We start from the raw sequence: 14,012 nt of genomic DNA, 5'->3' as shown, positions 1-14,012 counted from the left end.
TGCAGGGCCGGACCAACAGCATCAAACAATTTCTATGTTGTAGTATCTTTGAGGGGACATTTGGTCCTCTCAATGTAAGTTAAAACAAGATCACACACACATAATCAGGTTTATTAATAGAACTAAAACCATACATTTAAAAAAATAAAAATAAAAATCATTTTTTCAGCTATTGTTGCATTTCTCATTTTCATTTAGTTTAAGCTGAAGTACTAAAATAACTCAAACTAAATAAACTAAAAACTAAAACGTAATGAAAACTATACATGCATGTTTAAAAAAATAATTAAATACAACTAATATGACAAAAACACACAACTAAATGAATACAACTTTAACTAAAATTAAAAATAACAGAAAATATAAAAATAAATAATTCAAAAATATTAACAAAAACTATAATAGTATATTTATGATACTAAAATAACACTGAGATGAATATGAGCTTGAAGAATGTGCTTATGCTAAAGGGCTTGGAGTCTGCTTCTGCTCTGTCTGAACGTGGCTGGCTTTTATAAATCAGCCTGAGGGTTTGAAGACTGGTGGGTGATCTTCCATCACCTGCCCTATGTTCAGCACAAATACACAAACACACAAGTGCACATGCACACACACATGTTGGGTTTCCATGTTTTATGGGGACATTGCATTAAGATAATGGCTTTTATACTGTACAAACTGTATATTCTATCCTAATCCTACCCCTAAACACAACCTTCACAGAAAACATTCAGCATTGTTACATTTTCAAATGTTAAGCTGTTTTACTCATGGTGACAAAAAAACTAAAAGATGTCCCCACACCACAAGGTCAAAAATGACTGGTATTATCCTTGTGGGGACATTTGGTCCCCATAACATACAACCAGTTTTGACAGGAATCATTTAATATACCGAAAGGGTAATAGTAATAGTGTAGGAATATAGGTGACGCTTCTTGGAAAAGTAAAAAAATAACATAAAAAAAAGATAGTGTGACGAAGAGGCTGAGGCGGTCGGATCCATCTGCAGTATAAGCCAGCAGAGATAAACAGTCATAGAACTCAAGAGCACTTGCCAGCAGAAATAACTCAAAACAGCACACAGGTAAGGGCAATCCAAGAATCGTATAACTCAAACAGGCATAGGTCAGGGGCTGGCAGCTTAGGTTCAAAAACGAGATCAGAGTCCAAGTCAAAATCACAAGAGCAAACACGAGAATTAAGCTAGACAGAGTTTGGGTAAAACAAGACTTCACAAATGAACAATGAGCAGAGCAGTCCAGATAAAGGGGAGCTGAGGGTACACAGGTGATAATAATGCAATGATAAGGAGACTAATCAGGAGATAATGAGCACAGGTGGATAATGGGAAATGCAGTCCTAATACGCAGAAGAGAGGGATCTAGTGAAACCAGGAGGAGGCGTTGTCGAGCGTTCCGTGACAGATAGACATACAATGTAAAACAAAAATCCAACAAATTCAGACAAATTGTATTTTAAATGTTGATTGAACTACAGAAAAAATGTCCTTTGGTTAAACCATTATGAGGACATATTTGTATAAGTACATATATGTAATTCGGAATGAATAATGTTTAGTTCTATTTAGTGTATTTAATAAATTTGGTCATAGTTGTTTTTGTTTTTGTTTCAAGTCACCAGACAGACAGAAAGACATACACAGATAGACAGACAGAGAGAAAGATGATTTATAGTTAAACACATAGGTGAGTCATGTAATTAGGTAATGACAAATTAAAGCAACTTGTTACTAATTGATAATTTGTTGAACATAAATCTGTAGTTGACATGACATAAATGTTTTAGCTGAACAAGACATTTTTATTTAGTGACTAGACCGGCACAGATCGGCACTGTTATTATCATCTACCTCCTAGTCCGGTGAGAAACATGGATTTTGAGTCCCCCCCCCCCCCCTAAGCCAGCATTCAAGGTGTAGATAATCATCTGTTCCGTTGCAGGAAGCAACTTACATCCGAGTCTACTGATGCGGTTACATGATGGCTGTCATTTAGAGGATGTCAAATTTTTCATCATAACAAGTTTCAAAGGTGTTACATGTGTAAAGGGTCTATGTGGATTCACGTGCCATGAAAGGTACATCCAAGCTTTCATGTTTGTTATGCGTACGGGCCATAATTTGCCTTAATTGCCACTGCAATGCACTACACACTTCCTACATGAGCTGAGACTATAAACATTAGAACACTCAGAAAGTAACCACTAATGAAAGACCCTTTCTTTCTTCTCTTCTTTTTTTCCCTCAACGTTTAATTTGGGTAATTGCCGTAGGTCCATTAAAACACGGGAGAAGTTGCTCTTCCACACTAGAGCTCAAGGTCTTGCTCTTGCACACAGGCTCATTGTGGTCAGGACAGTTTTGATTCAACAATGCTGACAATTATTGCTATGTTTTGGCTGTCTTTTATTTCTGCAGTACAGTGCCTGGATTCCAACATTATACACTCCTCCAGAGAAATGACAAACTCTCAAGAGGTAAGAATATACATTCTTAAACCCTTAAAATGTTTTTGTGTGCCTTCGTATGTTTATGTTGGAACAATATCATACAACTAATGAACACACAAAGCTATTAGTGTCATAAAAGAAGATCGCTTATTGTCATTACTTGTTTGCACTTTCAAAACTTTTAATTGCTTTTGTTAAAGTCTGTTTGACATGAGCTCAACAATCTCTTCCAGTCAATATTGCATTTACGGAGTGACACAGTTGCAAATTCCCATAATTCTGTTAGAAGAACCTCAGGTCTCCAAGGAATCAGAGAAGGTTCACAAGAATGCACCGCTTCAAAAGTAAGATATTCTTGCAAATTTGATTCAGCACTATATTGAAGTTATGTCTGACCGTGCCTCATTGGATAGCTTAATATCATTGATATCAAACTCACAATCACAATTTTCTGTCAGCATATTCAAGTTCATTAAATGGACATTCTTTCAGAAATTAAAGGCTGATTAAAATGATTGTCTGTCACAAGGCACCTGAATGCAAAGGCTCCAAGAAAAAACAGCAAAATGCTGCCAAGACAAAGATTCAGTTGGATGGGCGAGGAAGTCAAAAAGGTGAGGAGAGAGAATCATTTATTCTTGCTTTTTTTTCTTTTCTTTTTTTATAACTTAAAGTCATGTTTTTTGATTATACTTTTGGTCTGGTATTGATTACTATTAGATATTTTCCCCATTCTTGCAAGTTCAGGACAGACATAATATTTCTGTAAAAACTCTTCACGGGTGAACATTGCTGTGTCAACAACAACATGATATATCTACAGTAAAGTTATATATGTACAGCACAACTGAGGTTAAAAAGACAAATTATTAAACTGTTAACTCAAAATGAACAGTTCCGAAGAGTGCATTGATAAACTAGGACAATGCAATGGCTGTCAATTTTCATATTAAGTTTAACATTTAGCCTAAATTTGGTAACACTTTACAAAAAGGTTCATTAGTTAACATTAGTTATTAATTAGCATGAACTAATAATGAATTGCACTTATACAGCCTTTATTAATCTTTGTTAATGTTAATATCAACATTTACTAATACTTTATTAGAATTTTGTTAACATTAGTTAATGCACTGTGAACTAACACTAACAAACAATGAACAGCTGTATTTTTATTAACTAATGTTAACAAAAATTAACAAATACAGTAACAAATGTATTGCTCATGGTTAGTTCATGTTAGTTAATACATTAACTAATGTTAACTAATGAACTTTATTGTAAAGTGTTACCAAAAAATCCAAAATAATATGTGGGAAGAAAGAATATTGATCACCCAATTTTGATTTTTTTGATGGCCGAGGGTATATTTTTTGATATCTCAGAGGGCAGGGGGGATGATGGTCAATATCACACTATTTTAAAGACAGTACAAACACGCACAACAATTGCTGAAATCCCTATTCAAAACAGAAAAAAAGAAAAATATATACAAAATAAAAATAAATTATAGTGCCATTCATTACAAACAACATTTAGGCCAATTTTAAAAGCCAAGACTATAACAAACATTTAAAGAGAAACTTAAACTGCTCGCATATCCCTCATTCGGCATGATCGCTTCAATGAATGAGTCGTTAGTCACGGTGTAATATTTGGTTGCTAAACTATTATTTATCATGTAAAGAAGGATTTGTACTTTTCTTGTGTCCCAATCTCCACTCAAAATAGCATCCGTCACATACGCACAAAATGTGTTTGAAATAACACCACAACATGCTCAAGCTGAGCGACACCGCCTACATATTGTACAGGCAAATTAAATTGAGTAACAAACAACTTTTCAATGTTTAGTTGTCCCATAAGAGGCTGCAATGTCAAGTCATGTTAGCAATGTGGAAAGAACTGATATGTTGTGTGTGTGGGCATGAGGCGCCGGAGCGATAGCTCGGATCATATCAGTGGAAACAACTTAAAATACTCTTTCAGATAAGAGTAATGCATCATTCAAAATAGTAAAGGGTCTATTTTTATCTGTGTATCTTCAAAATGACAGCAAAACGTTGTACTTTCTTAAAATAAAGAAACCAAATATGCTTGCTGTTTCGGTCTCCATGAACTTCTTCCTGAAGCACATAAGTAAAATAGCAGAGAAAAATATCTCGCACAGACATGAAAGATATAGATATATCGAAGTGTCTACTTTTAAGTGTCTATTTGGCTTATTTGACGTTATATATGTCACGTTGCATTAGGCTATAGTATGTCACTTTGGAATATAAATCGTAGCACATTTCAGATGCTAAAAAATTTCAAGTAAACTAATGAAGACTGAGGCTGCGTTCCATTCCACTTTTAGACACGCGCTTGCAAACTTCCCTAAGCACTTACCCTCAAGGGAACACCTGTCACCATTTTGATGTGCGTTACCATTACACTTCATGAAGTGGATGTGGGAAGGTTATATGGACAGACCCTCGTCCCCTCGATTTTGACAGAGGGAGCGAATCTACTCCAATGTACACTTCAAGCAGCTCTATATCCCACAATATCAACTTGATTGTGACGTCACAGCAGATCGAGCAACTGAAGTGTATGATATATGTATAATTTTGAGAATTAATCGCATAATAGTGCATAATATATTAATTATGTTAAGATTTAATCGCATAATACTTGTAGCTATTCACAGTCAAAGTTTATACTATTGATTTTTTTTCATTTGTGTAATTTTCCCAGACAGCAACATAGTGTCGGCCCAGATCCGGCCCACAACTGGGCCGTGTGGAATCCATGTATAGCAGATGTGGGCCAGATCTTGGCCAACTCTATGTTGCTGTCTAGGTTATTTTTCTCCAACAGCTCATAGGATTTTATATATTTTCTCCAACAACTTATATAGAATGGTGCATAAAACAAATTCATAAGTAAAAAAGGGGGTTAAATAATAAACCAGCTCCATAGTGAATTCCAAGTGATCGAGGGCTTAGTGTTTCATTTAAACCTTATGCACGAGTTCCGCCAGTAGTAGGCATTCGTGCAACATAAGCAATGACGCACATCCGAGTTCACGAGATGGAGGGAAGTTAGATTTCAATAAGAAAAAAAATCCTACTGGGATCTTACAGTCAGGATATTTGTAGAAATTGCATTCATTAATTACACTGTCCTGAGCATTTTCTATCTTTATTTCACTTCCATGTTCCCCTGGCTCTAAAATGTAACCTATGTTGTATTGTTTTGTTGTTCAAACAAAGCATTAAAAAAATAAATAGAAAAGCTTCAAATCTTCTTGGTTTGACGCTGTGGTTCATTTAGTTTCCTTACTGCCCCTAATTATATATAAATGATTTTGCCTGCAGTGCCCGAGATGTCCCCGTGCGTGCGCTCGCGCGACTGTGAGGAGGGTCTGTGCTGCGCCTTGTATTTGACTGGCAGGAGGTGTCAGCGCGTGCCCGCTCTGGGCGAGGTCTGCCTGCTGCGGGGACGCGCCAAATTCCGCCGGAGACTGGACCGCTGCGACTGCGAGAAGAACCTGTCCTGCCGCGCGCAACCCGACGGCCCTCGCGGACAGGGAGTGTGCCATCCCGATCAGAGGTCCTAAAGGGACTGGTTCTTCACAGACATCTATGGAACGGAGTGTGACATATTACTTTTCTGAACTTTTTAAATATTACGTGTTCTGAATGAGAATTTAGCGAGATCCATAACGGACACGGGGATATGTTCAAAGTATTTTTGAAGTAATCATTGCGAGGTCAAATTACTAGAGTTACTGCTATAATTCATTTGCTTTAGAGAATAATGCAAACATTCTGAAGTGCACAGTTCACAATGGCTTTGGTTTTCTTTTCCTGCACCTTTAAATCTGTACAAAAGTTTGAATCGAGCCTCGAGCGCCCTCTGTCGGGTGAATAAGTTTGCTGAGCCTTGTCTTCGTCTCTGGCGTTTCCAAACACTCCTTCTGGAAGTCTATCAGTACTGCACCTCTCCTGTGTCTTTTGCTAAATTTACACTGAAGTGGCATTTAGATGTCTTCTTTACACACTGTTTATTATTGTTCAGAGGTGGCATAAAAGCATTTTTACAGCAATTACAACTATATTTTTGTTACCGGGGTTGAGGTGATTTGGACCTGACACCATTACTTTCTTGAATATTGAGAGTATACAATACTAGAGAATACAGAGCAGCTCATAACAGGTCATGGAGCTCTCACCGAATGAGCTGATGAACTGAATTAAACATAAGGGAGACAGATTGTAGATTGTTGAATGGCCTCCATAAGCAGGTTTATTGAGAGATGTACAAATCTAACCCGCTTATACTGATTTTTAATCAATTCCTACTGTACTTAAACATCATTCAACAATGCAGTAGTCCTTAGACCTTTACTATTTGAATAAGCAGATGAAGTCAAAACATTTTGAAGGTCCTTAATATCATTTGGAATCCATCTTACTAAAAATCTATGTATGTGAACAAAGACAAACATGCATTTGCCTTGATATGGCCAAGCAAGCTCTGGTGATTGTTACATATTCAATGTGGTCACTTTAATTTGGCATTGGATGTTCACACAGCTAAGATTTCACATCTGCCAGCCATCATCATTACTTATTAAATGTTTCATTCAGCATTGTTATTCATATCTTTATGGATGTAACCTGAGCCTTTATTTCTTATAAAGTCATCATGAAATCAAAAGACTATTTTTATGGCCTATTGCAGCATTTACAAGTGATTTTTAAAAAAAAAAAATACACATTTAAAAAAAAGTTCCTTTGTGTTTTTGACTCAAAAACATTAACTCCTACCAACATCTCTCCACTGGTGGCATGTGCACCAGTGGGACAATCTCTCCCCACACAGCAATTAGCAAATGACAATATTTCTTCCATTGGAAATTGATTGGACCATTAAAGTAATTTACATTTAGCTCTTTTTATACATATACACAACATTGTTCTTAAAACAATGCCATTGTGTGGCTTTAAAGGGGTGAATATACCCTGTTAAGGGTTAAGTTCCCTGGGGAAAAAGTCTGTTAACTCAACTGCGGTGACCAGATTCAGCTAAAGAGCTGAACGCCTAACTAAATTTCTTCACCAATTACTAGATTTATGCACTGGATCAGAAAAGTTAATTAAAAAGCCAGATCAAAATCAAAGAGCTCACTAAAGGTGGCTTGCATATTAATCTGAAGCAACAATACACACAATTAAGTCTCAAGCAAAAAAAAAAGATGCACGTTTAACATTGTTCCCATTTATTTTCAGACTTTGATACAAATTAAAGGCCTACAGGACTTAATCTGCAAATGAAAACAAAAGGCAACTGAGACAAAGATGGACTGAAGGATGTGGTGGTGTGGGCGGGGGAGTGGGTGGGTTTGTAGAACTTGGATAGGAATGTTGCGGTTAGCGGCGTGATTTAAGAAAGGGCACTGAGGGGGACTAGACTAGGGTTTGGGTGAATGTTAGTGGTAGAGGCGTTTACAGCTGGCCACAGTTAGCGATGACAATTTTGGCACTGGTCTTTCCACCGCTAGAACCATAGCTCTCCACTTTCTTGATGACTTCCAGGCCCTCCACAACCTGTCCGAAGACAACGTGCTTGCCGTCCAGCCTAGCGGAAAGAAACAGTGAGGGAAAAGGTCAGGACAGGACACTCCACAGCATGGATCCAGGAGTGATTTAATGCATGGTAATTCACAACTCTTTTGCTCACCATGAAGTAAGAGCTGTGCAGATGAAGAACTGGGAACCGTTGGTGTTGGGGCCAGCATTGGCCATGGACAGGCAGCCAGCGCCAGTGTGTTTCAGGGTAAAGTTCTCATCCTCAAACTTGTTGCCATAAATGGACTTGCCACCAGTTCCATTGTGGTTTGTGAAGTCACCTGCCTGTATTCAAATGTCTCAAGATTAGAACCGAACGTCAAAAACCAACTAAGATCACAGAACCCAATCTTTCATACCTGGCACATAAAATCAGGAATGACACGATGGAAGGTGGATCCTTTGTAGCCAAAGCCAGGCTGACCTGTGCACAACTGCCTGAAGTTCTCTGCAAAATGACAGACAGGTGATGAGAAAAAAAAACAACAAAAAAAAAACAAAAAAAAAAAAACAGTAAAAAGTAATAAATGTATATAAATACCTGCAGTTTTGGGGACGACATCAGCTCTCAGCTGTAAAAAAAAAACAAAAAAAACATTAAACATCAAAAGTTACATTTAAAATGACTGCAGCTGCAATGTGTTCAAGTGCGTGACTACGTCATGCAGTAAATGCAACAAACTAGAAACAAGCACGTGTGGACCATCTTCACGTGACCGCACTGCAGCCCGACAAACACCTCCAGTAAAACCGCACCAATGCGGAAGACAAAATTATCTAAAGTTTGTTCAATTTAAAGCATTAAAGGCAGAGCAGCACATTATACATCGTTTTGCTCCAATAAATTGAGGTTACAGTACATCTTAGAGTGCTCATAAGAAATACTAACCACGCGCGTCTGTGACATAGTTTTACTAGACTAGAACTAAAATGGCCGCTCAGAAAACACTTTTATTAACGCAAGGAATGGAGTGTGAAACACTGCGTTCTTTAAATCCCCCTCATCCAATTTAACTTTAATTACCAGCGTTTTTTCCTTCATGCAGTTGTACTTTTGAGTTTAACTAATATTAAAGGAGACTTGCGGCTAGTGTATCGAAATCTCCGTCCCCTCCCATCCCCCCCTCACAGACGGCGAACTTTCCAGAACATCTTTCCTGAGATTGCAGGATGCGAGTCCCGCGGACAGGGGATTTGAAACTTTTAATAAATAACACACAAAAAATTATATAAGATAAATAAAATTTGTCGCAATTGTTTGAGTTTCCCTGGGGCGTAAACCTGAAGTTTGGACTGAGCAAAATAAAGTCGCCTTCAGGAAATCCGGGTTAAACAAAAGAACAGCGGCCCATTCATTCAATGCTTTACATATTTCTGCAGTTCCCCCAAAGCAATCGCTGGAACCGCACAGTTTCTGCTCATTATGTTATACTCTTCGTATGAGAAATAGGTTATTCTGTCTGTAACCTTTGTCAAGAATATAAGCGTGCAGTACCACCAGCACCAAGTGGGGTTAAAGCGGCCTAGTGCGGCGCGTGCTTAGTTTTGCAGCTTCACTTGCAAAGCGATATAACAACAACATGAGTTTTATGCAAATAAATACCTCTATGTGTCACTATGGAAGTGAACAATTTAAAGTCCGACTACTGATGGAGTCTAACATTAAAACCCTACCATGCTGGCAGATTCCCAACATCACTGCTGTAGCTGCACAGTGCCGCAAATTTTAACATGGCCTTAAAATATAAATACAATCAGCAAGCAGTTTTGGCCGGGAGTGTAACATCGTTAGGTTAATGGTTCTACATTGGTTTGCCAGGTAATTGCACAAACAGGTTAAGCATAACTGAATCATGAGATTTGTTTAGCAGAAATGAAAAACGCTTAAACGGTAACGTACAAGGATATTAAAGTTATGCAACACAGTAGGGTTTAAGTGCACATTTCATTCGGTAGCCTAGCGCATGCTGCTATCGATGAGATCCGCTCAAGAAAGGCGTTAGCACGACTTGCAGGAAAAATGCCAGGGTGTTATTTCTTGCAATACGGCTAAGGTGAAATTTTTGCGAGGAACTTTACCTCCATAACCACTCTTCCAACTGGGTTGCCGTTGGCGGTGATATCGAAGAAAACTCTAGGCCTTGCCATGGCTTTAGAATATTTTGCGCTTAGATGATGCTGGGCTGAAGCGCGCTAACCGTGTGTCACTGGCTGCCTTGGAACGGAGGAAAGACCGCATGAAGGCCGCTAAGCTATATAATTACAGGAGAGGGACGTCACGAAGCTGCATCTGTCCAATCAGAGCGTGTCGATGCTTTGAAAGACACAAATAGGAACCAATGAAATATCTTTATTGAGAATTTACAATCGGCATGCGCTTTGGGGCATTTGTGCATGCGGCATGAAGGCGTGTATTGCTGCTGTTAACATGAAATGCGACCAATTTTGGCTTGGTGATACTTTAACCCTTGTGTTATGTTGCGGGTCAATTTGACCCGTTTAGATTTTCTAGTTGTTGGAAATACTGGTTAACCTATGTTTTTTTTCTTGATATTTTGTGACCTTTTCTCATTTATCATCATGAACATGCATGCAAAGTTTCAACATGCTGGTGTTTTTTGATATATACAAACAAAATTACTATTACGTTCGTGATGTTCGCGGGTCAATTTGACCCGCATATTTTAACGCTCTAAGGCAACTGTACGGACCCAAAATGATAACATTTCTTGGTTATACTTTATTTTATTTTTTTACTACCTTATAAAGCTAAAAAATGAGGTTTTCCATACTTATTTTAATACAGAAAAATATTTTGTCAGCCACAGATGGTAAAAATTACCTATCATTTATTTTTTCCAGCTACCTGAAATAATATTAAAACCTTTTTTTTTCTTTTTTTTTTTGTGTGACTTTTTCGCATTTATCATCATGAACATGCATGCAAAGTTTCAACATGCTGGTGTTTTTTTTTTGTTGACATATACAAACAAAATTACTATTACGTTTGTGATGTTCGCAGGTCAATTTGACCATCATAGGCAGCAAAAGCAACTGTACAGACACAAAATAAAAACATTTATTTTATGTATGTCAGGGCATCAACTCCAGTTCTAAAGTGTAAGTGTATCTAAAAGTGCTCTAACCCAAATCAAACACACTTGAAAAAGCTAAATCATGGTGTTGTTCAGAATAAATTGCAAATTACAAATGAAAATCTTTGACAGACACAGATAGTAAAATAAGCTCTCATTTATATATTCAAGATATCTGAAATATCTTGAGACTTCGACATAGACAGCAAGGAAAATGAGCTCAGATTAATTGATTAATTGTTCAGTTATTATGTTCTAAGGAAAAAAAAAAAAAAAAAAAAAAAAAGTATATTCAAATATATATACATTTAATGTATATTCAAATTTTTTCAAAACAAAACAGTTTTAAAAAATGGTTAAAAACATTTTAATTAAATCATATCTTCAGATATATATTTTTTGGAATATTTGACAAATGTTGATATTAAAAGTTTACAGTTTGTACCTGAATCTTTGTTGTTTTTCGTAGTGTGATTTTTGAGGAATTGTATTGAATCCAATTACGGTCAATTTGACCCAAACCATAAGGGGAGTACACAGAATCCCAACATAACACAAGGGTTAAAACGTCAGCCCTGCAGTGTTTAGTTCCAACCCTGCTCCAACAAGAATATCTGTAGTTTTCAAATAACTGAATTAGTTAGATCAGGATGCATGCGTTTAGTTAGGTTTGGAGCTAAACTCTCTCTCTCTCTATATATATATATTTGTCATTGATTTTAGTTAATATTAATATATAAAAACAATACATCTTGTTTGGTGAAACCATGGATCTAGAGCAGCCTTCTTCAGGCTTTTTGACTAAATTCAACACAATATTAAAAGGCTGAGGCCCCCTAGTGGGTCATTGCCCCTGGTTGAGAACCACTGATCTAGATTATATTAGCATAGGTTGTGTCATCCTCATACAAATTTCATGCCATTGGTCATAACACACAATCCAGTTTTTCATAACTAGGATTAAATGATCAACTTCAGATATTTGAGAAGATTATGAGTTTATTGTATGAAGCTAAACCGTTACAAGAACAACCTGATTCCTCAAACAAAATAAATAAAATAATTTGCTTTCTCTTCAAAAAACCCTAAAAGATGTCATTGGTTTTTATTTAAAAGAATGACCACAAATGTGTAATTCTGTCTTGCTTTGCAGGGCTGTATGGCACAAGTTATCAGATGGCTAGGATGGTTATGAAGGGATTTTTATCTGCACCAGGCTGCATCAATGATTAGCCAAGTGTGCAGAGTATACAATGCAATCTATAGATGATACTGGATGAGAACAGAGGCGCATACTGTACATGTAAAGGTGCCGCAAAGAATTTTCCACAGTCCTGATTTTGACATCGAGCCTTTCCTCCCCTGAATACAAAGTCATTTTTACATAAATACAATCATACAACTGCAACATCCACTTTTAGAGAACAAACTGTTTTTTTCTTCTTACCAGAAAACAGTGCAAAAGTCTAAATAAAGTGTCCTTTTTTCCACTTACTTTACAATCTTTACCACTAATGAAACACGGCAAATGTATGTGCCAAAATTCTCCCTTATTCTAACAAAATAATAAAAAGAAAACACAAACATACAAATTAAAGCCATAGAGCAGTTGAGAGTTGGGATGAGAGAAGCATACAGAAATCATGACAACCCTACATGAAAGCTTAGGAAAAAGTGAGTTTGGAGACAAAAGATGCCGATTAGTATAAGTTCTTAATAGGATTGGAACAGTGCTTTGGTTGAAAATACATTAGGTCCATTAAAATTTGTGCTGTTTATGTATTTGCTCAAGCAAGAGAATTTGTGTTTTCTGTGGTTTATTATATTTTGGTGTTGTTGAACTGGGCAACAATGGTGACAAAGACTTAAAATGAACATGAACTGAAAATTTCAGATACCTGATACTTAACACAGGAGAAACTATTACTATTAGTCATGGGACGATTAAAATAGATTTGTGTAGTGTATTTGGTTGCCAGGATGAATGGGGTTATTTGTGAGTTTTTGTATTCTTTGTTGATTGAAGGACAGATTTAGATGTGGTCTTTGAAGGCGTCCAGGTTAAAGGCAGTGTCGAGGAAACGCTTCAGCTCCAGAAGATGGGTGTTCTTGTTGCCAGTGGCTGGGGCAGCGGCAGGCTCACGACCAGCATACCTGTGCACAGAAAGACACAGTGAGGATTTGTGAGAATATAGAGCAACTGGAGTGTCACAGCTCCATATGAGAAGACGAGAGTTTACCAGACAGGCTTGGCACGTTCGATGGTAGTGCGCATGCGGGGCTTGACGTAGTCATAGTATCCCTGGTTCTTATGCTCCTCTTGACACCAGACCAGGTCAGCACTGGGATATTTCTCAGTCTCAGCCTTCACCAGGTCAAACGGGAAAGGAGAGAGCTGGGGAGGAGCAAAAGCGTGAATCAGACCACCGTTTTACTATAAATATAGGCTTTTACTGAAAGAACGCAGGCAATCAAGCATTGTTGATTGTCTACTGAAGATGATGGTACCTGCTCAATGCGAGTGATAGCCACAGAGTTCTCCATGTTGCGTAATTTCCGTTCACGTGTGAGCTCGTAATAGATTTTCCCTGTACAGAAGACAACGCGCTTCACCTCTGAGGGGTTTTGAGCTGGGAGTCCATCATCTGGGATCACACGCTGGAAATGAGTGCCTGAAGAGACATGCATATTGACCTTTATTAGCATGATAACAGGAGAGATTCACATTTATTACAGACACTCCAACAACCTTTATTGTCAATTAAATGGCCCTCTTCTGAACCCTCTGTATCACTGTTATATCTGAGATGCTCTATTTTCTCCACTAT

At 37.5% G+C, this 14,012-nt stretch overlaps 3 protein-coding genes across 7 annotated transcripts in view; 1 reads left to right on the top strand and 2 right to left on the bottom strand.

The window, feature by feature from the left end:
• Positions 1–7,585, top strand: part of LOC308680980 (dickkopf-related protein 4) — a 40,508-nt gene extending 32,923 nt beyond the window's left edge. The window contains exons 3-6 of the mRNA XM_081349481.1: positions 2,440–2,498; positions 2,705–2,815; positions 3,001–3,085; positions 5,834–7,585. Coding sequence (XP_081205607.1) covers positions 2,481–2,498; positions 2,705–2,815; positions 3,001–3,085; positions 5,834–6,075 — 456 coding nt within the window. The 5' untranslated portion in view covers positions 2,440–2,480 and the 3' untranslated portion in view covers positions 6,076–7,585. The remainder of the gene's footprint in view (positions 1–2,439; positions 2,499–2,704; positions 2,816–3,000; positions 3,086–5,833) is intronic.
• Positions 7,586–7,723: 138 nt separating this feature from the next.
• ppiaa (peptidylprolyl isomerase Aa (cyclophilin A)) lies at positions 7,724–10,526 on the bottom strand. Its single transcript, XM_081349480.1, has 5 exons — positions 10,169–10,526; positions 8,631–8,661; positions 8,449–8,537; positions 8,202–8,374; positions 7,724–8,099 (listed from the first exon to the last, which is right to left on the bottom strand). Exons 1-5 carry the CDS (start codon positions 10,235–10,237, stop codon positions 7,967–7,969), a joined length of 495 nt encoding a protein of 164 aa, XP_081205606.1. The 5' UTR covers positions 10,238–10,526; the 3' UTR covers positions 7,724–7,966.
• Positions 10,527–12,165: 1,639 nt separating this feature from the next.
• ogdha (oxoglutarate dehydrogenase a) overlaps positions 12,166–14,012 on the bottom strand; it is an 81,474-nt gene continuing 79,627 nt past the window's right edge. For all 5 annotated transcript variants that reach the window (XM_081349451.1, XM_081349447.1, XM_081349449.1 and 2 more), the window contains 3 exons: positions 13,693–13,856; positions 13,425–13,579; positions 12,166–13,338 (listed from right to left, as the gene is read on the bottom strand). In XM_081349451.1, the coding sequence (XP_081205577.1) occupies positions 13,218–13,338; positions 13,425–13,579; positions 13,693–13,856 (440 nt within the window). In that variant the 3' untranslated portion in view covers positions 12,166–13,217. The remainder of the gene's footprint in view (positions 13,339–13,424; positions 13,580–13,692; positions 13,857–14,012) is intronic.

Source organism: Scardinius erythrophthalmus, assembly GCF_964197995.2.
Source record: "Scardinius erythrophthalmus genome assembly, chromosome: 20".
NCBI lineage: Eukaryota > Metazoa > Chordata > Actinopteri > Cypriniformes > Leuciscidae > Scardinius > Scardinius erythrophthalmus.
Note: the sequence above shows the minus strand (reverse complement) of the source record. Positions and strands in the feature narration are given on the sequence as shown.

What these genes read in the sequence shown, in the direction of transcription:
- ppiaa (XM_081349480.1), bottom strand. Translation starts at nt 10,237, where the DNA reads ATGGCAAGGCCTAGAGTTTTCTTCGATATCACCGCCAACGGCAACCCA. An exon ending in TGTCGTCCCCAAAACTGCAG is followed by an intron (nt 8,538 to 8,630) that starts GTATTTATATAC and finishes GTCATTTTGCAG; the next exon opens with AGAACTTCAGGCAGTTGTGC. An exon ending in TGCACAGCTCTTACTTCATG is followed by an intron (nt 8,100 to 8,201) that starts GTGAGCAAAAGA and finishes TCTTTCCGCTAG; the next exon opens with GCTGGACGGCAAGCACGTTG.